The sequence below is a fragment of the Saimiri boliviensis genome, chromosome 10 (genome assembly GCF_048565385.1).
Source record: "Saimiri boliviensis isolate mSaiBol1 chromosome 10, mSaiBol1.pri, whole genome shotgun sequence".
Lineage (NCBI taxonomy): Eukaryota > Metazoa > Chordata > Mammalia > Primates > Cebidae > Saimiri > Saimiri boliviensis.
Window position 1 is genome coordinate 8,038,106 of NC_133458.1, and position 21,008 is coordinate 8,059,113.

Genomic DNA, 21,008 nt, shown 5'->3' on the forward strand with positions numbered 1-21,008 from the left:
TGCTATATCCAGGATCTGGAAAAGCTTCATTTTTCCAAATGGCTGCATACCACCTGTTACGTGCATATACCATCATTTAATGACTCCACCACTGAGGAGCACTTCCCATTACAAACAATGTTGCCATATCAACACAGATGTGAACTCTCAGGAGGACTGCTGGGCCAAAAGACCACCGGGTTGGTCATCTGATAGACGACAGTTTCCCCCACAGGAGTCGTGCCATTTTGGACTCCCACCAGTAATGTGGGAGTAGGTCTGCTTCGCATGGGGCTTTTCTGGAGTTGTCATGCCCTGAGCCTGCATGGTGGGAGACAGTGAGTCTGGAGAGGGCAAAGCCAGCGCATTATCTGACCTAAGATGCTTCCAATGATCCAGGGGAGGTGATGGGCTGGAGGCGGGGCAGGCTCCCACAGGCTGGGGAGGGACCTCCAAAGGCAGTTACTGTTTGCGAGGTAGTGCCAGCTGACCTGCAGTGGGATGAGGACGTTGTGCTGCCCCATGGTCCTGGGGAAGAGGTGCAGTTCTGGGATGAAGCCCTGACCTGCAGAGAGCCAGGCAGTCCACATCGGTATCGCACTGCATTTGGCTAAATGGTTGTCTGCCCCCATGTATCTGAGCGTTAGACGACATTCCCTATAGGCCTTTGGGAAAGCTGGCTCACCAATTTATTACTGAAATTTATTTCAATTCTATCTTTGCCCAAAAAAGTACCTGAGGCCGCCAGGCTGACTTTGGTGGACTTTTTTGACCGAGTGGTGGAAACATGGTTCTACCAACCAAATGTGTGCACACACCATGTTGCAGCTGCTGGGCCACCTGTCTGTCCTGCCCACAGGACACAAGCTTCACGGGGGCAGGGGCTGTCCTCATTCCCCATAGTGGGCTCAGTGGCACATGGCAGGTGCTTCATTAATAAACACTCTGCAAGGACTGAGTACCATGGTTACAGCACCGCACCACACTGTGCTTTGCAAGTATTTTACTGTAGATTATCCCACATACACTCTCAAAACAGGCATTCCCCATCAAGCACTGCTAGGCTCCTGCTCTCCACTGTGGAGCCAAGGCCGAGGCGAGGTGAGGCAGATGGCATGGCTCTTGCAATCTAGCTCTTCCAGCTGGACTAGCCGTGGGGTTTAACTGCTCCTTTAGTGGGCTGGTGGAGGGCTGGATTTGGAGAAGTTGCCCAGATGTAAGGAAAGCCTTAGAATCTGGTGTCAGAGGCATCTTGGGCAGCCTGAGGCTGGTGACTGAGGGGGTGAAGCAGGCCTTGGCTGGCTGGCTGCCTGGCGTGGGATGGGTCAGGCCAACAAGCAGGGCTCATGGACTCACCAGGAAGCTGAGGCCTGCTCTGGGCTGCCCCAGGGAGGGGTTTAGCTGTGAAGCAGCCGGGAGCCAGCCCCAGGCTCTGCTTCTGGGCCTTCAGCCTCTGATCTGTCAGGAAGTGGGATATCAAATCAGGGTGGATGCGGGCCTGGGGTTTTTGGATGGCTTGTCCCGAGTAGCACCTAGTTCTAAATCATACCCACGAGAGCCTGTGGGTCCCACTCTGGCTCCTGCACACCAACTTGAGCCACTTGCTGCCTCTTCCAGGCTGGCCTCCTCAGCACCAGCTGCTCCATCAGCGAACGGCCACCACACCTGAAAGAGGGCACTAATTGCCCTTCTTTGCACAGATAAATCCCGAATGCCTGGCTGACTGTGAAGGTACAGGGCAGGCACCCCCTCTTCCCCTGCTCAGGGGAGCAGGGCCCTGTATAGTCCCACAGCCTTGATGTGGCTGGACAGGGGAAGGATCCCAGCAGGAAGTGACAGCAGCGAGGAGGTGGGGAGGGCCGGTGCATCCGCAGCAGGGCAGGGGCATGAGGTCCTGGGGTACCAGTTCAGCTAAGGCCCTACTTGTGTGCCTTTCCAGGCCCCTCTGAAGCCAGCTGGAGCCTAGCCCTCATCCACAGTCTCAGGGCCACAGGCACCTGTCACTCAGGCTGTCTGCCTTCCCCTTTTAAGGTGCGCCTCCCAGACCTTGCTGTGGAGACTGGCCTGTCCATAGCCGTACTCTCCTGGACCGATTCTGTACTGGATTCTGCAGTAGCTGCTCCACTGAGCTCTGTACTCGTCAGCATTGTGGGTAGGAGGCTGAGAGCTCCAGGTGGGCATTGGCCCCTCCTATCTCCTTCAGAGCTGGGTGTCCTTGGTGTAGAAGGAGGCGGGTCCACCATCTCAGTGGGTTAAAGACTCCAGGCACACAGGGCAGGGCCAGCGGAAGACAGCCAGGCAGGCTGGTGCTTCTTCCCTCCTACCCTGACCCAAGAGTTGGGCCTGGTTAGGCCTGTGTCCTTCAGGGGTGGGAAGGGGAGGTGATATCTAGACATCAGGACTATGTTCCCTGTTCAGGGAGAAGAGAGGGAGGTTGTTTGGAAGATGGGGGCTGTGGGTTCTGGGGTGAGCCAGGGGATAGGCTCCTTCTCCCAGGGTCCAGCGAGGCAGTCAGTCTAGGGAAGTGAGGTCCTGGCAAGGGTGTGGGAAGAGCCTAGGTGTGAGTCCCAGCCCATATCAGACCCTGTTTTTTAAAAACTCCCTGGTGCTGCAGGCCTGGCCAGCTTGAGGCTGTCGGGTGGGGTGGGGAGACTGGGCAGAGCATCTCTGAGAGGTCTGGAGAGGTGTGGGCAAAGGGAGAGAAGAGAGGAGGCGCCTTTCGGAACTCTGTCTCTGCCCGTGTGCAGCCCAGTGACTCCGGTGGACTCTGGTGGGAGGGAGGCAGCCAGCAGCACTTGGGATGGAAGGGAGGGTTGGGCCTCCCCTGCCAGCCGCTCGGCCTGCCCTGGCTTTATTGTGAGCAGGAGCGGCCACAGCGACTCTCTACATGCTGGCCCTCCTGGGAGCTCAGTCCCCAGTGAGTTCCCCCCAGGCTGAGCCCCAGCCCTAGCACCGATGCTTGGCAATGACCACACCTCAGGGGGCTCTTCTCAGGACTTGCGCTGGGAGCTTCCGGGGCCTTCTGGCTTCTTGGGTGGTGGGGCTGCTGTCTTCGGGGCATCCAGGGCCTGCCTCCGGATGAGCTCAGCGTACAGCCCGTCCTTCTTCAGGAGTTCTTCATGGGTCCCAGCCTGGAAGACGGAAGGGAGGGGGACAGATGGTTGATTCGATGTGTGCAGACTTCAGAACCCTGGAAGGGCTGAACCTCTCGGCCATTGGGCCCATGGTCACTAAGACAGTGCCCCTTCTGGGGACACTCTGAAACCAATGCCCTATCTGAAAGGAGCCACCATGGGCATGCTGCGTTGGTTAGGACCACTTGCCTACTTAGCTGAACACGATTCCCAGCTGGGCACTGTGGCTCACACCTGTAATCCCAGCTCTTAGGGAGGCAAAGGTAGGAGGATAGCTTGAGCCCAGGAGTTTGAGACCTGCCTGGGCAATATAGTGAGACCCCATTCACACACACACACAAAAACCCCACAAAAAAACAAAAAAACATGATTCCCTCTGTCCCCCTTACAGAGCCCAAGGCTCCCACTCAGGACCCGACTCCCTGCACAAGCCCCTCAGCCTCGGCTTGAATGAATGGCTGTGAACAAATGCCACACAACCTCAGGGGTCCCGCTCCTGCCTTCCCGCACAGGGTCCTGCCGCTGCTTCTCCTGCACCTCAGACCCTGGGCAGCCAGCCCTGCTCCTTGCTCCCATGACCACACTCTTTCTGAGTATGTTTCCCTTTTTTTTTTTTTTTTTTGAGACAGAGTCTCATTCTGATGCCAGGCAGGAGTGCAGTGGCATTATCATCGTTCACTGCAGCCTCAACCTCTGGGGCTCAAGTAATCCTCCTGCCTCAGCCTCCAGAGTAGCTAAGAGTATAGGTGCATGAGACCACAAAGACTGTTTTTTCCCTTTGGTATTTCGTAGAGACAGGGTCCCACTACGCTGCCTAGGCTGGCCTCAAGAGATCCCTCTGCCTCGGCCTCTCAAAGTGCTGGGATTACAGGCACCTGGCCAATACTTTTCCTTTTGATCCTGGGAGCTGATGATGCTATCCCAGGGGACAGAGGAAGAAACTGAGGGCCTGAAGGCCAGGGCTTGGCTGATGCAGGAACTCCTGACTCCACATGGGATGCTGCTTCCAGAGCAGCCCCCAAGGCCCTAGGGCAGGCCACCCTTCATATAACTCATGGCAGCATCGTGCCACTGTCTGTGATGAAGTTATCGCCCCACTGATCCACGCCACTCCGCCGACTAACCTCCCAGACGCAGCCATCGGCCATGACGACGATGCGGTGGGCCCCACGGACGGTGCTGAGCCGGTGAGCGATGACCAGCACCGTGCGGCCTGCACTGGCCCGGTCCAGGGCCTCCTGCACAACCCGCTCAGACTCCGCATCCAGCGCGCTGGTGGCTTCGTCCAGTATCAGCACCGTGGGCTGCTTGATGAGGGCTCGGGCGATGGCCAGGCGCTGCTTCTGGCCCCCAGACAGGGTAGTGCCCCTCTCACCTGGGAAGGGATGGGCAGGGCAGGAGCCTGAAGCTGTGTACTTGAGGGTGGCCAACAAAGGGGCACCGGGTCCTTCCTGAACTCCCATTAAGATCCTTGGAGGGCCCTTCATAGCACCATGCATACTCCTCCTGCCTCCAACCTCCACCCTGAATTGTACAACCTCCTCCCGCCTCTGACCCCCACCACCCTGCACTGTGTACCCTCCTCCTGCCTCTTACCCCCCCACCCTGCACTGTGCACCCCCCTCCTGCCTTTCACCCCCCACCCCGAACTGTGCCTGCAGCTCCAGCCACCTTCCCAGCCTCCTGGGTCTCTGCGGCTGTGGGGAACATCCAGCACCCAAACATGGGCCCTGGGGGTCCAGTGACTCCAGGAAGGTGGGATTCAAAGCCCACAGAGGACAGCACAAGTGGCAGCCTGGAAGCCAAAAAGGACCTCAAGGTGACAGCAGGTGACAGGTCAGTAAGGGCATAGCCCCAAGAAGGCCCAAATGAGCAGGAAGTACTAAGATCAGAGAGACAAGAAAAGAGCCACCCAAGAGAGATTTGGGAGAGCACCCAGTGAGGACAGTTGGTATCCAGACGGTGGATGAACACGGCTGGGGGAGCAATTGAGATCACAAGGCTGGGCTGGGGACAGTGGCCCCACAGCTCAGAAGGCTGGACTCAGACTGACCAGAACTGAGAAGCCCCGGTATCTCTGCATCCTGAGAAGTGCTTAAACACTGCAACAGAGCCAAAACCCTGGCCAAGACACAGGCCCCAAAGGTTGGAAAGAGAAGACCTGGGAGCTCTGCATGTCAACTGCTGCCCTGCAGTGCCAGGCTGCATGCCTAGTTCAGCCCTGCCATGTCAGCTGTGCACCCCTAGGTCAGCCCCATGCCAGCGGCATGCCCCTAGTTCAGCCCTGCAGTGCCAGCTGCGTGCCCCTAGTTCAGCCCTCAGTGCCAGCTGCGTGCCCCTAGGTCAGCCCTGCAGTGCCAGCTGCATGCCCCTAGGTCAGCCCTGCAGTGCCAGCTGCGTGCCCCTAGGTCAGCCCTGCAGTGCCAGCTGCATGCCCCTAGTTGAGCCCTCAGTTCCAGCTGCGTGCCCCTAGTTCAGAACCACCAGAGCCCTCTCCTGGGGCCCATCCAGCCACCCTGATTAGAATGAGAACCGCCTGTAGAGAAGAAAAGCACAAGAAGGCAACAGGAGCCGGTATGGGGACGGAGAGTGGAGAGGAGGCGGCCCCCTGGGTCTTCTGTTAGGCCACAAGAGATGAAGGGGGATGAGCAGTGGAGAGGAGGCAGCCCTCGTGCCTTCTGTTCTGTCTGGGGAAGTGGCGGCCTTTTAGGCTTGCTGGGGACTCCAAACACCACGTGTCACTGTGTTCCTGGCCAGGGTACTGCCATATGCCCTTGCTGCATTCTCCAGCTCCTCTTGGAGCCTGTCTTATCTCTGTGGACTGCTTGGTCTGCTGGTTCTGAACCACATGGGCCTGGACTCCCATCCCCACAGAGCATCTGTCCCCTTTTCTGGTCTTCCCGGACACAACCGTCTTTCTCCTCAACTGTCCCTGCTCCCCTCAGTCCCGCTAGGCTGTTCACTGCTCCTGCAGAATCCTGTGTCCCAGTGCCCACCGCCTGGTTCCCTGCAGACCCGAGCAGGGGTCCTGTCCTGGCACCCACCGACAACCGTGTTGTAGCCCTCGGGGAAGCTGGTGATGAACTCGTGGGCATTGGCCTCCTGGGCAGCTGCGTACACCTCTTCATCAGAAGCTCCCGGCTTCCCAAAGCGGATGTTCTCCATGATGGTTGTCCCAAACAGGACCGGCTCCTGCGGGTGAGGGGTTATGGAGATAAGAGTCCACAGAAACATTCTCTTTGCCCCAGAAACCCAAACGGCTGTCACGTACATTGGAGACAGGCCATTTTGGAGGATTAGACTAGGAGCTCTTAAAGAATCAGAAGTTCAGAGTCAGAGGTGAAGTGCGGATGCAGAGGGCCCTCAGAAAGGAAGGACAGGTCGACCTCCTACCAAGCGCCCAGAACCCCTCCCCAGGAGTGGGACCAGGAGGCACTGGCAGAGCAGGCGCTGGGGTCGGGGGCTTGCATTTGCCTTTCACTGGCACAGGCGCTCCCCCTGGCGGGACAGCAGGCCTCTCTCTTCATTCACAGCCCTCAAAGGGGAGGGGGGATCCCCGCTGGGCAGGGCCACCTCAAGCAGAGGGAGAAGCAACCCCACCACAGGCTCCCCTAGACCTGGATGCTATAGGATTTGCAGAGAATCCCAGGGGTGCCCCATCTGCGTAGACTGCTGTAAGCCGGGACAAAGCGTCCCTGCTCTGGGAGACCAGGCAGAGCTGTGGCTGTTCCTGGGAAGGGATGCCTTGCCCAGACAACAGCCGGGTACATGTGGAGAAAGCCAAGGGTCTCCCAAGAGCAGCAAGGATGGTGAGGGTGGGATGGAAGAAAAGGTACCTGAGGACAAGAGGGGCAGGGTCCGGAGGGGGATGGGCAGTGGGACTGAGGGCCTCGCACCTGGCTGATGAAGCCAATGACCTGGCCCCGGAGCCAGGAGGGGTCAAGGGTGCGCAGGTCCCGCCCATCCAGCATCACCACGCCTGCCGTGGGGTCATAGAAGCGCTCCAGCAGGGAAGCCACAGTGGTCTTTCCTGGAGAATTGGGGTGACAGAGGGAGGTGGTGGTCTTTCCTGCGGAAGTGGGGTGAGAGGGAGGGAGGCCAGGGGTTCTGGGGATTGTCCCAGGAAAGGGCCCTGTGGCGGTGGAGGAAGGGACACCATGGGGGTGCAGGGCTCACTGCTCCCGACCTTGCTCTGAGTGGCTGCCAGAGGAAGAGCCAGAGGGTGAAGAGAAGGCTTCCCTTACCTCCCCCAGACTGGCCCACGAGGGCCACGATCTTGCCAGGGGGCAGCGTCAGAGTGAAGTCTTTTAGCACCTCGAAGCCGGGGCGGCAGGGGTAGCTGGGAGGAGCCGAGAGACCCCCAGTCAGACCAGGCTCCCAGCCCTTGTTGCCCGGGTCCCTCCTAAGTCTCCCTGTAGCCCTCTGAGAGGGCCTGTTTATGGGGGGCATTAAGCCAGACCTCCACCCCTGCGCCTCATCACCCACGCTGACCTGAAGCAGACATTGTGAAATGTGACGGTGCCACGCAGGTGCTCTTTGGGGATGCAGCAGCCCCCCGACAGCGGGATGCAGGGGCTCAGGGCCATGTACTCAAAGACCCGGGAGCCTGCGCTCAGCCCCCGGACCACCTGTGGGAGGGATCCAAGTCCGCAGGGAGGCAGGAGTAGGGGTGACCACAGCATCTCCAGGGAGCGGCTGTGGCTCTGGGCTGGGGTCCCCCCAGCTCTCCGCCCACCCACACCCAGTCAACAGGCAGCTCCCACAGCGGCACACACATGGCGGACTCCACACCCCAGGCCTCCACCCTACCGGCCACTCACCTGACCAAACAGGATGGAGAGGTTGGCCATGGACCTGGCAGGAGAAGGACAGAGGGTTGGAATTGATGGAACAAGACGAGCCAGAGGGAAGGGGAAGGAAGCCATGGTGGGGAGCAAGGTAGCCTGTGGGGGTAAATGCAGGGACCGCTCCTACAGCTTGGAGGCATGGAGCCCTGGGACGTTGTGACACCAGATGGCTGAGCCTTGGCTTTCTCCTTGGCCGGGTAGGGATGACAGCTGTCCCTCAGCCCAGCCCAGGCCCCCAGGAGGGGGTGCTCCAGGAGGAAATGGAAGTGAAGGCACAGGCCTCTGTGGTGTCCTCTACCGCCCTGGCCTGTGGTCTGCAGGGGGAGGCCTGTGCACACAGGCAGGATGACATCAGCCCACAAGGAAGGGAGCCCAGCTGACCCACGACCTCCCTGAGGCCCTGATAATGCAGATGCCGCCGCCTGAACAGAGATCAAGGGTTGCGTGGACTCCTGGGGGAGCAATGACTTTGGCTGAAATTTAGGTGGGAAAAGTGAGGTTAAACCTTTTTGGAGAAAGAAGCAAACAGAGACTCTGGGCCGCAGAGGAACTCTGGGGAGACCCCCAAACAAAATTCCCTGAAAAAAACTTTTCTTGTGGGTTTGCCCTGCAGGTGAGTATCCCCATGGTGAGTGTTATCTGTCTAGACAGTGGGTGGACTCCTGCATCCAGGCAGGGCTGGGGTAGGGTTGGCTGGCTGCCAGGAGGCTGGGGAAGGTGAATCAACTGCTTCTTGGTCACTGGTCCCTGACTGGCCTGGCTGACCCGTGACAGTGTGTCTGCCACTGTCTATGCCTGGTCTGCTCCTTAAGAAGAGGAAAGACTGACTCCCCAGCAATCCTTGAGCTGCAAGACTCACTTCTCCCAGCACTGGGGTGGGGGTGAGTGGGCGGAGCCTGGAAACTCGAAGGGAAAAGGTCCCAGCAGTCTCAGTGTAGTCAGCACATGCTAAAGGCAGCAGGGAGGCAGCAGCAGGAAGCAACCAGCCCAGCCAGCTATCTGCTGATGAGGAGGGGAACATTCTCCACCAGAGATCCGGAAGACATCAAGGCCTGGCAAAGGGGGCAGGCAGAAACTGAAATTCAAAACGCATGTGACTCATTGGAGGGAGACGACTGTGTTCTCAAGGGCCAAGGGCTGTGGGCTACAGGCTGCGGGCTTGTACCCAGGCGGGGCCTGGCCCCGATTCTAATGAGGCGGCTGGGCCCCCGTTGCTGTCTGTCCTGGTGCCTCCCCATCTCCATCAGGAGTGCTCAGGATGGGCCCACAGGTTAGGCTGCCTAAGGCAGGGCCAGGCCATCCTGCTCCCCTCTCTCTGTCTCCCCTCTGCTGACGCCAGTGCCGATGTCTGGGCCCTTAGCTTAGCTGGCAGGACCCAGTGGGAAACACACCAGCTCCTTTTACACAACAGACCCAATTCCCTGAAGGTGGGTCAGGAAGAATCTCCACATGGGCAGGGCTAGAAGGACCCCCAAGGGAATGGGTCTAGGGCCTGTGGCTGTGAGAGCAGCCAGTGAGACAGCACAGACTAGCCCCTAGGTGTTCTTGTGTAAATCATCAACTTGCTGGATGGCCAAGCAGTACCATGGGAGGTAAGGTCAGGGTCTCAGGCCCTAAAGGGAAAGTGGGGACCCCAAAGGGGGAGGGCTGGGACTGGACAGTACAGCCACCCTCCCCACAGGGAGACTGTCCTGCCACTGCCCACCCCAGAGGGCAAAGGGGTGATTTTATTTATTTTTTATTTTTATTTTTATTTTTTTTTTTTGAGACGGAGTTTCGCTCTTGTTACCCAGGCTGGAGTGCAATGGCGCCATCTCGGCTCACCGCAACCTCCGCCTCCTGGGTTCAGGCAATTCTCCTGCCTCAGCCTCCTGAGTAGCTGGGATTACAGGCACGCGCCACCATGCCCAGCTAATTTTTTGTATCTTTAGTAGAGACGGGGTTTCACCAGGTTGACCAGGATGGTCTCGATCTCTTGACCTCGTGATCCACCCGCCTCGGCCTCCCAAAGTGCTGGGATTACAGGCTTGAGCCACCGCGCCCGGCAGGGGTGATTTTATTAAGAGAGCCACTGGGCTTCTTATAGTCCTCAGGACTAAAACGACTGTCTTATCCAGAGAGGCCAAGGCTCTGGTCAAGGGAAGTGGGTCAGCATGGAGCAGGGCAGCCAGCAGAAGCACCCGCATGCCCCCACCAGCCCCATGTCTATCACAGTGAGGGCATCTGAATTCCAAAGCCACCAGGGAATAGTTCTCTGGGCTGGAGGAGGGACGAGGCTGCCCAGGAGGCCTGAGTTCAGGACCAGAAAGAGTCTGAACGTGCTCAAGATTGAGGAGCATTGAGCAGAAATGGGGCCCAGGAGGGTGTCTGTGCAGCTGCGGAAATGGGAGGAATGTCTTTGTAGAATGTCAGGTTTGGGGCCGAGAATGGGAGCTGGTCTCTACCTGCCTCACCTTTCCCTGGACAGTAGGCCCTGCAGTGAGGGATTCTGATCCAGCGACACACATGCAGGGTGCACCATGCAGCAGGGCAAGGACACATGCCACAGCGGAAGCGGGTGGGGGGGTGGTGCCCAGAGGAAGAGCAGGGGGCTTGGGGAGGGACGGGGCGGCAGGGGCGACATGTGGTTGGTAGAGACAGGTCTTACAGCATATTCACGATCTCATTATTTACCATAGCAGCTGTATGCAGAACTGCTTGTGTTTAGCTTGGAAAGAGACAGGACTGGGGAGACCTGCCTTGGGCCGTCTAGTGAAGTCAGCCTATCGCCTCTGGACACCCCAGAGGTTCAGCTGAGTTGGTGGTTTCAGATCAATGAAAACAATAAGCTCTAAGGGTGGGATGTGCAGGACCAAGGGTCAGCGTCTCATCCCTGAAGTGGCCAATAATGGGGAGGGGCAGCTCACAAAGCCTGTCAATGACGGTCCATCCATGGATGGAATGTCATAGCCTGCAATGGGAGGGGATTCGGACACAGGCTGGAACATGGAGGAAGCTGAAGACACGCTGCAGTGACAAAATGCAGTCACAAAAGGACACGGATGGTCTGACTCCCCTTACAGGATGTCCCTAGAGTTGTCAAATCATAAGGACAAAGTGGACTGGTGGGTACCAGGGGCTGGGGGAGGGCAGGCAGGGACTCGAGTTTCATGGGGACAGTCTCCGCTCCGCCAGATAAGATGTGTTCTGGAGGCCGGGTGCGGTGGCTCATGCCTGTAATCCCAGCACTTTGGGAGGCTGAGGCGGGCAGATCACGAGGTCAGGAGTTCAAGACCAGACTGGCCAACATGGTGAAATCCCATCTCAACTACAAATAGAAAACTTAGCTGGGCATGGTGGCTCATGCCTGTAATCCCAGCTACTTGGGAGGCTGAGGTGGGACAATTGCTTGAACTGGGACCCGGGAGGTGGAGGTTGCGGTGAGCCGAGAAGGCCGCTGCACTCCGGGCTGGGCTATAGAGTGAGACTCCATTAAAAAAAAAAAAAAAAAAAAAAAAAAGCATTTTGGAGCTGGGTGGTGGTAACAGCGGCACAGCAATGTGAGTGCACCAATGAGCTGCATGCTTCCACATGGTTAAAATGCTGCATTTTATGTTACGTGTACTTTACTACAGTTAAAACAAACTTTTTTAAAAAAGCTTGTTAAGGAAACTTCTGGGTCCTTTGGAAGGCTGAGGATGACAAACACATGCCTGCTGCAGCACCGCTGCCCTGGCCAGGAGGGTGTTCTGGGCCCTGAGGGGCTCTCTCCCCACCCTATGCATCCCCGTGGGGAGCTGGGCAGGCCTGGAGCTGCACGGCAGTCGGCTCCCAGAGAAGGCTGGCACCCATGTCCCCTGTCCCAGCAGGGCTGTGGAGGGTGGCATGGGGCCCTGCAGCGATAGGAACGGCCCCCACTTACCTTTGCACTGTCTGGGAGGCCACCAGGAAGGACATGAGGTCTCCCCCTGTCAGCTGTTGTCCGGCCACAAGGGAGCCCCCAATAAACAGGGTGCCCAAGACCATGCCTGCAGGAGAGGGGACAGGCAGTGAGGGGGATGAGGCTGGAGCTCGTGTGATCAGGGACAGGCAGTGAGGGGGACGAGGCTGGAGCTCGTGTGAGTGGGGACAGGCAGTGAGGGGGACGAGGCTGGAGCTCGTGTGATCAGGGACAGGCAGTGAGGGGGACGAGGCTGGAGCTCGTGTGAGCGGGGACAGGCAGTGAGGGGGATGAGGCTGAGCCTGTGGGAGGGGACAGGCAGTGAGGGGGATGAGGCAGAAGCAGAGGAATCGACCCTGGGCCTGCTCTGCCGCTGCTAACTGGGAGAGTCAGGTGAGGCCCATGTCTGGTCCCAGCCTTGGTTTCCTCCTTGGAAGAGCAAGAAGGGTGGGCACGCCTCCACGGCCTCCTTGACGGTGGCCCTGCGGTGCTTTGCATGGAGCTCCGTAGTTCAGCTGGGACATTAGCACCCTCCCTTTACCTGCATGAGTCAGCTGCCGGCCCAAGGCAAACGCAGGCTCAGAGGACGGCCCTTTGCCTGCCGTGCCTGCTCCCAGCTCCTCCCCAGCCCACAAGCGCCCACCAGCCCCCCACTAGCTCACTCACAGTTGAAGGCGATGTTGGAAAGCCCCTGGAACAAGGCGATGCCCCGGCCCAGTTCCTCTGCTCGGGAGCGGCAGGCTTCCAGTTCTGCCCCGTAGCGCCTGGTGAGAGAAGCCAGTGCACTCAGGAGGCAGCTGGGCTGGCACGAAGGGTGGGCAGGGTGTGGGGGGGCATCTGCTCTGTGCTTCGCCCTCCCAGGACTCACTCCTCTTCCCGTGGCTCCATGGCGAAGGCGCGCACAGTCCGAACATTGCCCAGGGCCTCGTCCGCTACGCCCATTGCCCTGGCAATCTGCAAGGAGGCCAGGAAATGCGAAGCCAGGTTGGAGACAGGGAGGAGTTCCAGGGAGTGGGAAGCGAACCGGTGTGGGGAGGGTGAGGAGGATGGGCAGGAATGCCAGTACCTGCTCTTGACACTGGCGAGACAGTTTTCGGAGGCCTGAGCCCATCAGGGTGCCCACTCCCATCAGGGCTGGTGTGGCCACCATCAGCAGTAGCGTGAGGCGTGGAGACAGCATGGACAGGGACACCAGGCAGCCTGCCACCTGGGTGCAGCTTCTAAGCCCCTAGAGAGTGGGAGGGAAGGCAGGAGGCTATGGTGTCCACACCATGACAGGAAGGACTTTTCCAAGGGTCAGCCAGCTGTAGCTCTGTACTCCCAAGACCAAGGCCCCAGGTCTGGCCCCTTGGAGGCCAAGTGGCTGTCCACCGGTCACAGCATGTAACTCTAACTTGGACAGCTGGGGTGCGAGCAGCAGGCCATGAATGAGCCGAGCGAGAATGCTATGAACTGCGGAGTCTTCCCCCGGACCAACCCAGCTTGCTTCTCTTTCTGTTCTAGGAACAGAACAGAGAACCGCATGGGGTACACCAGTGACTGCCGAGGCTAGTGTCTGGCATGATCCAGCAGCCACAGGGTTGGTGGAGGGGTGAGGGGAGGGCATCCGTGTTCAGCAGAGAGCCACTATGCATGCTCAGTGCTCGTCAGCGATCCAGGCACTCTGGGGACAAGGCAGGCGAAGTGATTTTGCTCTTGCCAGGAGAGGTTCTTGTCTGAGTGCTTGAGAAGGCTTTCCAGGGGGGATTCGGTTTCAGAGCAATGGAGAAGCAGCCTGTCCTGACCTTGGATGCTGCCTCCGCACTTCCCTTCCATGAACTGCTGTGGCCCCTCCCCGCACCCTTAACAGGTGGCGGGCTTCTCCGGTCAGTGTGGCCTGGGGCGGCTAGGACTGGCCTGGTAAGTCCACGTGGGAAAGTGTGCGAGGAAGTGAATGGGTGCGCTGGGCCACTGACCTGGGAGATGACAAGCTTGAAGGATGACTTAAACTCCTGCACATCAGTTGTCAAGCGGCTCACCAGCTGCCCTGTCTTATTGGCGTCAAAGAAGGCGATGTCTTGTCTGGCATGGGACATGGGCCAACGAGGAGGGCAGAAGAGGGGGACATTACTTCAGGATGAGGCCCCATCCCCAGGCCCCCATCGGGCCACCAGGCATCCCAAGTCTGCACCCTGTGGCTGGCATTACCGGAGCAGGGAGCTGAAGAGGGCCCTCCGCATGTCCACCGCCATGCGCTCGCCGATGTGGGACAGCAGCACCAGGTACCCGAAGGTCAGCAGTCCCTGCAAAAGAGGCCAGTGCACTCAGGGATGCCACGGGCAGCTCGTCAGCGGCCCCCAGCCCCGCTCCCGGCTGTACCTGGACACCGTAGAGGATAAGCAGGTGGGTGCTGAGATTCCGGGACTCAGTCATGAAACTCCCCACGTGGTCCCTCGTGTACTTGGCCACAATCTCTACCAGCTGGCCCAAAAGCAGGGGGATCTGTACATTCACCAGTGCCGCACCCAAGGCCAGCTGAATGGGGAGGCAGAGGGGACAGGTGTTCTGAGTGGGGAGCCATCCTCCTCCCCAGCCCCAGCCAGATACTGGCCCTTCCTCTCCCACCACTGAACCCTGCTGTGTCCAGGCTGCAGCTGGTCATAGGGACACATCAGTGCCTCTCAGAGGTTCAAACCTGGCTTCCAGCCCCAATGGCCCCCGGCACACTCCGCCACCTGGTGTCGATGCTCCTGGCATCCCTGGACCCCTGGCCAGCCCTTGCTGCTCCCGTGAACTCTCCTCTGAGAGGGGGCAAGGCAGGAATGCCATCCCTTTGCAGCTCTGGCTCAGGGCCTCTGCAGGCCCTTCCTGGGTCCTGCCCTGTCCCCAGGATGGAGAAGTGGGGAAAGCCTCACCACGATGGCTACCCCCAGGACCAGCAGGTGGGGGCGCAGAAACTGCCAGAAGAGCTTCCAGTTAAAGCGTGACCCCACGACTCGGGGTGTGGAGCTGGCAGGAAGGGCCTCTTCTGTCTCACACAGGGCCACAAGGCAGAGGCGGGGACGCTTACTCAGCAACAAAGGGCCTAGCAGGGCTCCCCCAACCCAGCACCAGGCAGAGGGCCTCCGTCTGGGAGCTAGCGGGGCTCGAAGGAGGTGGGCCCAGAGCTGGGACCGCAGGTGGGCCACGGCCCGGGGGAGGGAGAAGCTGCGGGAGCCATCAGAGTACCTGTAATGAGAAAGAGGCACGGATGGCTCGAGGCTCTGACTGTCCTCCAACTGACTAGTCCACCCTCGGAGCTCCGGCCGGGCCCTCTGGAAGCAGGACTTCCTCTGCTTTTTTTTTTTGTGTGTGTGTGGGTGTGATGAAGTCTTGCTCTTGTGCCCCAGGCTGGAGTGCAATGGTGCAACGTTGGCTCATTGCAACCTCCCAGGTTCAAGCGAATCTCCTGCCTCAGCCTCCTGAGCAGCTAGGATTACAGGCGCCCGCCACCACATCTGGCGAATTTTTGCATTTTTAGTAGAGATGGGAGTTTCACCATGGTGGCCAGGCTGGCCTCGAACTCCTGACCTTGGGCATTCCACCCACTTCGGCCTCCCAAAGTGCTGGGATGACAGGCATGAGCACCGCGCTCCACCTATTCTAGACATCCTGAACTACCGTGTGCAGGTGCTCTGCTCGGGGGGACGGAGAGGATGGAGAGGAACGTGACAGCCAAAGTCACTCCCCTCACAGCAGCCATGCCTGGGTGTGGGAGACTCGCAGTTAACAGGGAATCACAGGCACAAGACAGCTTGAAGCCCTGCTCTTCCTCCTCCTCCCCCTCAGAGGGAATCATGCTTTCTAGGTGAGGCCTGGGGGGAAAATGGAGGCCAGGCACAGGTGAGGGTGGGGTGTAAATCGGGAAGCCTCTAGACCGAGGGAGAGCAAGTGCGGGTGTCTGCAGTAAGAAAGGATAGGAGAGAAGTTTCAGGAATTGTATGGCGGAAGCCTGGCCTACAAGAAGAAAGAGGAGACATGAGACTTGGGGGAAAGGCAGTTTTCTTTTCTTTTTTTTGAGCGGAGTTTCGCTCTTGTTGCCCAGGCTGGAGTGCAAAGGCGCAATCTCAGCCCACTGCAACCTCTGGGAGAGGCAGTTTTCTAGTTCTTATCAAGCACCTGGACTTAAGAGAGCAGTAAGGACCATGGTGATTTTTAGGCTGACGTGTGACAAGATCAGGTTCGCATTTTAAAGATCAAAGCGTGGCAGAGTGCAGTGGCTCATACTGTAACCCCAACACTTTGGGAGGCTGAGGTAGCTGGATCATTTGAGGCCAGGAGTTTGAGACCAACATATTGAAACCCTGTTGAAAATAGAAAAATAGAAAAATTAGGTGGGTGTGGTGGTGTGTGCCTGTGGTCCCAGCTACTCAGGCAGGAGAACCACTTGAACCTGGGAGGTGAAGGTCTCAGTGAGCTGAGCTACAGTACTCTAGCCTTGGCAACAGAGCGGGACTCTGTCTCAAAAAAAAAAAAAAAAAAAAAAAAAAAAGATCATAGCAGAGGGGCGTGGTCTGGAGGCAGACAGGACTGGTTGTAGGGAGCAGAAGTCATCCAGCCAGGAGAGGATGGTGAGATCTGGAAGATCCAGATGAGCTTACTGTTGGGAAGGCTGTAAAAAAGAATGGTGTGAGCTTTTCTCTTTCCCAACGTGGCTTTTCACATCCCTAGAACCTTCTAATTGCAGTTTCAGCTCATTGTTCCCTTGCTTTTAGGAAGGCCTGTGCCTCTTGCCCACATGAGGCCTTCCCCCACCCCATTCCGACTGCCGGGCTTTTCTGTCTGGTTTTCCACTGTGTTCTTGTGTCTATCATAAATTTTAGATCGAGATGCTTACTCTCCTTCTGCCTTGTGTAACTGTCCAGTTTTCCCACACCATGTGTTTCTGAAAAGCAGGAAACTGTATCTTAGATGGCACTGGCAGAAGATGATAGATGTTCCACGAATGTTTATGTTTGTTAAGCACATGCATGCCCTCGTTAGAGATGCAATCTAACCCAGCTACTACAGGGTTTTGCAAATGTTTACACTTACTGTGGCCTACAGCAAGAAACATGTCTTTTTTTTTTTTCTTTTTTTTACCCTTTTCAGAGGTTCTCCGTGAGGAAGGAAACAAACATATCTTACATCACAACCATGAACACATATATGCCACTCAAAATGGAAACGTTTCATAAAATATTTTCTCTAATTCTTAACATGTATTCTGATCTTTTCTTTTCTTTTTTTTTTTGAGACGGTGTGCCGCTGTCGTCCAGACTGGAGTACAAGGGTGCAATCTCAGCTCACTGCAACCTCCATTTCCCAGGTTCAAGCATTCTCCTGCCTGAGCCTCCTGAGTAGCTGGGATTACAGGCGTGCGCCACCACACCGAGGTAATTTTTGTGTTTTTAGTACAGATGGGGTTTCACCATGTTGACCAGCCAGGTCTTGAATGCCTGACCTTGTGATTGACCCACCTCAGCTTTCCCAAAGTGCTGGGATTACAGGCGTGAGCCACTGCGCCCGGCCTTCTTTTCTTTTTGAGACGGTGTCTCTCTCTGTTGCCCAAGCTGGAGAGCGGTGACACTATCTTGGCTCACTGTAACCTCTGTTTCCTGGGTTCAAGCGATTCTCCTGCCTCAGCCTCCTGAGTAGCTGGGACTACAGGCATCATCATGCCCAGCTAATTTTTGTTATTTTAGTACAGACAGGGCTTCACCAGGTTGGCTAGGCTGGTCTCGAACTCCTAACCTCAAGTGATCTGCCCACCTCGGCCCCTCAAAGTGCTGGGATTATAGGTGTGAGCCATAGAGCCTGACTAATTTTTGTATTTTTAGTAGAGACGGAGCTTCACCATGTTGGCCAGGTTGGTCTTGAACTCCTGACCTCAAGTAATCTGCCTGCCTTGGCTCCTCAAAGTGCTGGGATGACAGATGTGTGCGACTATGCCTGACCCATATTTACATACATATATTTATTTAGAGGTGGAGTCTTGCTCTGATGCCCAGGCTGGAGTGCAGTGGCGTGATCTTGGCTCACTGCAACCTCTACCTCCTGGGTTGGAGCAATTCTCTTGCCTCAGCCTCCCAAGTAGCTGAGACTACAGGTGCACACAACCACGCCTGGCTAATTTTTGTATTTTTAGTAGAGACAAGGTTTCACCACATTGGCCAGGCTAGTCTTGAACTCCTGACCTCAGGTAATGTGCCTGCCTTGGCTTCCCAAAGTGCTGGGATTACGGGTGTGAGCCACCGTGCCTGGCCTATGTTTACTTTTAAATGGTCCTGACCCACTAAATTCATTTCATAATCTATTGAAAAATACTGACTAATGAATGTGTATATACTTGAATATTATTTGTTGTCTTTTCTTGGGTTTCTCTCTGGTTTAAATAACATCAACACCCTTACTCTTTCTGAAGGACTGCTTTTAAACCTTTCAACAATTTACCATGGCCTTTTTCCAGCTTCTTGCATTGTCTCCAAACTAAGACTCTAAGAAAGTCTTCGTCATTGCCAAGAGCTTGCGGATTACTTCCCAGCACCAAGACTTCCAGCTCCAGCTCACCCCAGCTCTTGCCCTCCATCAGTCAAATGGCCTTTCCAAATGACACAACTCCACATCCGCCTGCCCTTGGGAATCTTCTATCTGCTTGGCCCCCAAGTTATTCACTCTAGGATTGGAAAAGACGGCCAGGAGCAGTGGCTCATGCCTGTAATCCCAGCACTTTGGGAGGCTGAGGTGGGAGGATCACCTGAGATCGGGCCAAAATGATGAAACCCCGCCTCTACTAAAAATACAAAACTTAGCGAGGTGTGGTGGTGAACGTCTGTAATCCCAGCTACTTGGAAGGCTGAGGCATGAGAATCCCTTGAATCCAGGAAGCAGAGATTGCAGTGAGCTGAGATCGCGTCACTGCACTCCAGCCTGGGTGACAGAGCGAGACTGTCTAAAAAAAAAAAAGGATTCAGGAATCAGTCCCTTCTCATAAAACATTTACATTCGAGTTGTACTTTCAGGCTGCTTGTTTGTTTCCCACCTGTCCCTCTCTCTCTCTGGACCAATCTGTGTAACAGTGTTTTGTCAAAAACAGACATGCACAAGTTATTAGATTGACTTTTTCTTTTCTTTTCTTTTTTTGAGAAGTAGCTGGAATTACAGGCGTGTGCCACCACAAAGAGCAAATTTTTGTAGTTTTTAGTAAATACGGGGTTTTGCCATGTTGGCCAGGCTGGTCATGAACTCCTGGCTTCCCAAACTGCTGGGATTACAGGGGTGAGCCACCGCGCCTAGCCCATCAGATTGGCTCTTTATCACTGCTGAACATCTCCAGCTCTTGTTCGACTCACTTTGAATCCTGGGAACACCACTACTATTAAATGTCTCTTGACACTAATACGAATTTTCGTTCAAATCGCCCAATCAACTCCGGGGCCAGGAAAGGCGACCCCTGGTCGGGAGTGCGGGCTGGGCGTGGTCACTGACCCCGAGCGTCCCCTCCTTGCAGCCGACAAGCGGATGCAGACGCCGGAGCCGGAGCATCCGCTGGCGCGTATATTGTCACTATAAATAATTGAAGCCAATACCCGCGGAGTCACATTCCACCCCGGCCGGCCTGGCCTACAACTCCCAGCAAGCCTCGCGCGAGCCCGCGGACTCCATCTCCCGGCGGGCCTGGAAATGACCTGCCGGCCGGTTAATGGCCCGCGCTGAGTAGGTTTTTCCCTTTTTACCTGACAGCTGAGAATGTCTGGAAGCGGAGGGGCAGTAGCGGCCTGCCTGGGACTGGGCCACCCCGTATCCCGACCCGAAATAAATGCACCAGCATGCTGGGGCGGGAAAACAGGAGTAGCCGGCAATGGCAGTTTCACCCTCATCCCACTGAGGGCTCCATGTTGGCTCCCGCCCACATCCCGACAACCCCCTCGCGCCTAGGCAGTGATTGGTGAAAAGACACATCAATCTCGTTGCAAGCTGTGATCGGACGATACGTTGTCAGCGCTCCTCCTTTCGGAACTGTGATTGGGGATAATCGCCTACCCGCCCGTCCCCTGCTCTGAGCGGAGCCGAACAGGAAGTGGGTTTGCCTTTTGCCCTGTGCGCCAGTCGGCTCAGGGTAACGTCATCAGGGTGTGCCCGGTCAGGCCCTCCACCCCGGAGTATCCATGGTAACGCGACAGCCGCCGACCTCGGGCCATTTTCCTAAGGCTCTAAGATCTTTAGATGTCCTGTTGTCTCCAGGGAGTGGAGAACGCGGGCTCTGGGGCTGGAATGAACACAAATCGACTGGGCGTTTTTTCAAAACACATACATATACCTTGCTGCCCACCCCGCTCTCCTAGGCGCGTCAGAACTGCTGGGACATCTGTCATGATTACTTGGGAAAAAACTCCCCCAGTGATTCTGACACTTGCCCTACGCCTCAGCTGTTGAGAACTACTGGTATGGAGGTCCTGTAATTTATCAAGGCGCGGCCTCAGATCTCTGTGCCTCACAGATGCCTTCATCACTCAGATCAGAAAGACTTGCCTCAGGCTCCTACCGAAAAGTTTACATCACTCTTATCTCTTCCCTGTATTTGTTTGTGTATCTGTCTTTCCACTGGGCTGCAACTTCTTGCTGGGTAGTGGCTCTGTTTCATTTATCTGTCCCCTTCCCTTCCAAATGCTTGGCAAGGAAAAGTGCCCTTTATTATAAATCGACTTAACTTGGGAGTGGTAGGGAGACTGTCAATGAGAATGAATTCAGGGTTAAACTAGGTAGGACAATGTCCCAGGATTAGTTTGGGGTTGGGCAAGGGAGCTCTGGGTGTATAGGGAGGTGACCTATTGTGACTCTGGTGGAATAGCCATGATATTGAGTGACATTGGGTGAGTGAGGTGGGGAAGAGACTAGACAAAACTCCACATAACCCATCTTGGCAGATGTCTCAGAAAGATTATAAGAATTTTCTGGCCCCTCTGCAATGTGGGATTCTATTTTGCTACCTCTAGAAAGACAGGTCTTGTTTTCATAGCTCTGCCTCCTGCTCGGGGATAAAGGCATACAAGACCTAAGCTACTGCTACTACAATACTCTACATAGAAGGAGAAAAATCAGGCACATCTGGTCCCTAGTTTCGTGGGTGAT

At 56.5% G+C, this 21,008-nt stretch overlaps 1 protein-coding gene across 3 annotated transcripts; it reads right to left on the reverse strand.

Annotated features, from left to right (window-relative positions):
- Nucleotides 1-56: 56 nt before the first annotated feature.
- On the reverse strand, nt 57-19,783 carry ABCB8 (ATP binding cassette subfamily B member 8). Of its 3 annotated transcripts, XR_012511990.1 has the most exons (17): nt 19,613-19,783; nt 14,774-15,086; nt 14,238-14,393; nt 14,067-14,161; nt 13,835-13,940; nt 12,946-13,107; nt 12,748-12,833; nt 12,546-12,643; nt 11,862-11,967; nt 7,934-7,967; nt 7,605-7,741; nt 7,358-7,452; nt 7,010-7,143; nt 6,158-6,305; nt 4,238-4,488; nt 471-3,110; nt 57-300 (listed from the first exon to the last, which is right to left on the reverse strand). XR_012511990.1 is itself a non-coding variant. In XM_003929864.4 (16 exons), the coding sequence occupies exons 1-16, from the start codon at nt 19,705-19,707 to the stop codon at nt 2,970-2,972; spliced, it is 2,157 nt and encodes a 718-aa protein (XP_003929913.1). In that variant the 5' UTR covers nt 19,708-19,783; the 3' UTR covers nt 57-2,969. The 3 variants fall into 3 exon arrangements, 2 of the variants coding, with proteins under 2 accessions (XP_003929913.1, XP_003929916.1); XM_003929864.4 differs by having other exon boundaries at nt 57-3,110; XM_003929867.4 differs by lacking the exon at nt 14,774-15,086 and having other exon boundaries at nt 57-3,110.
- Between the last annotated feature and the right edge of the window lie 1,225 nt (nt 19,784-21,008).

What these genes read in the sequence shown, in the direction of transcription:
- ABCB8 (XM_003929864.4), bottom strand. Translation starts at nt 19,707, where the DNA reads ATGCTGGTGCATTTATTTCGGGTCGGGATACGGGGTGGCCCAGTCCCA. An exon ending in TCTCCATCCTGTTTGGTCAG is followed by an intron (nt 7,742 to 7,933) that starts GTGAGTGGCCGG and finishes TCCCTCCCACAG; the next exon opens with GTGGTCCGGGGGCTGAGCGC. An exon ending in TCATTGGCTTCATCAGCCAG is followed by an intron (nt 6,306 to 7,009) that starts GTGCGAGGCCCT and finishes CCTCACCCGCAG; the next exon opens with GAGCCGGTCCTGTTTGGGAC.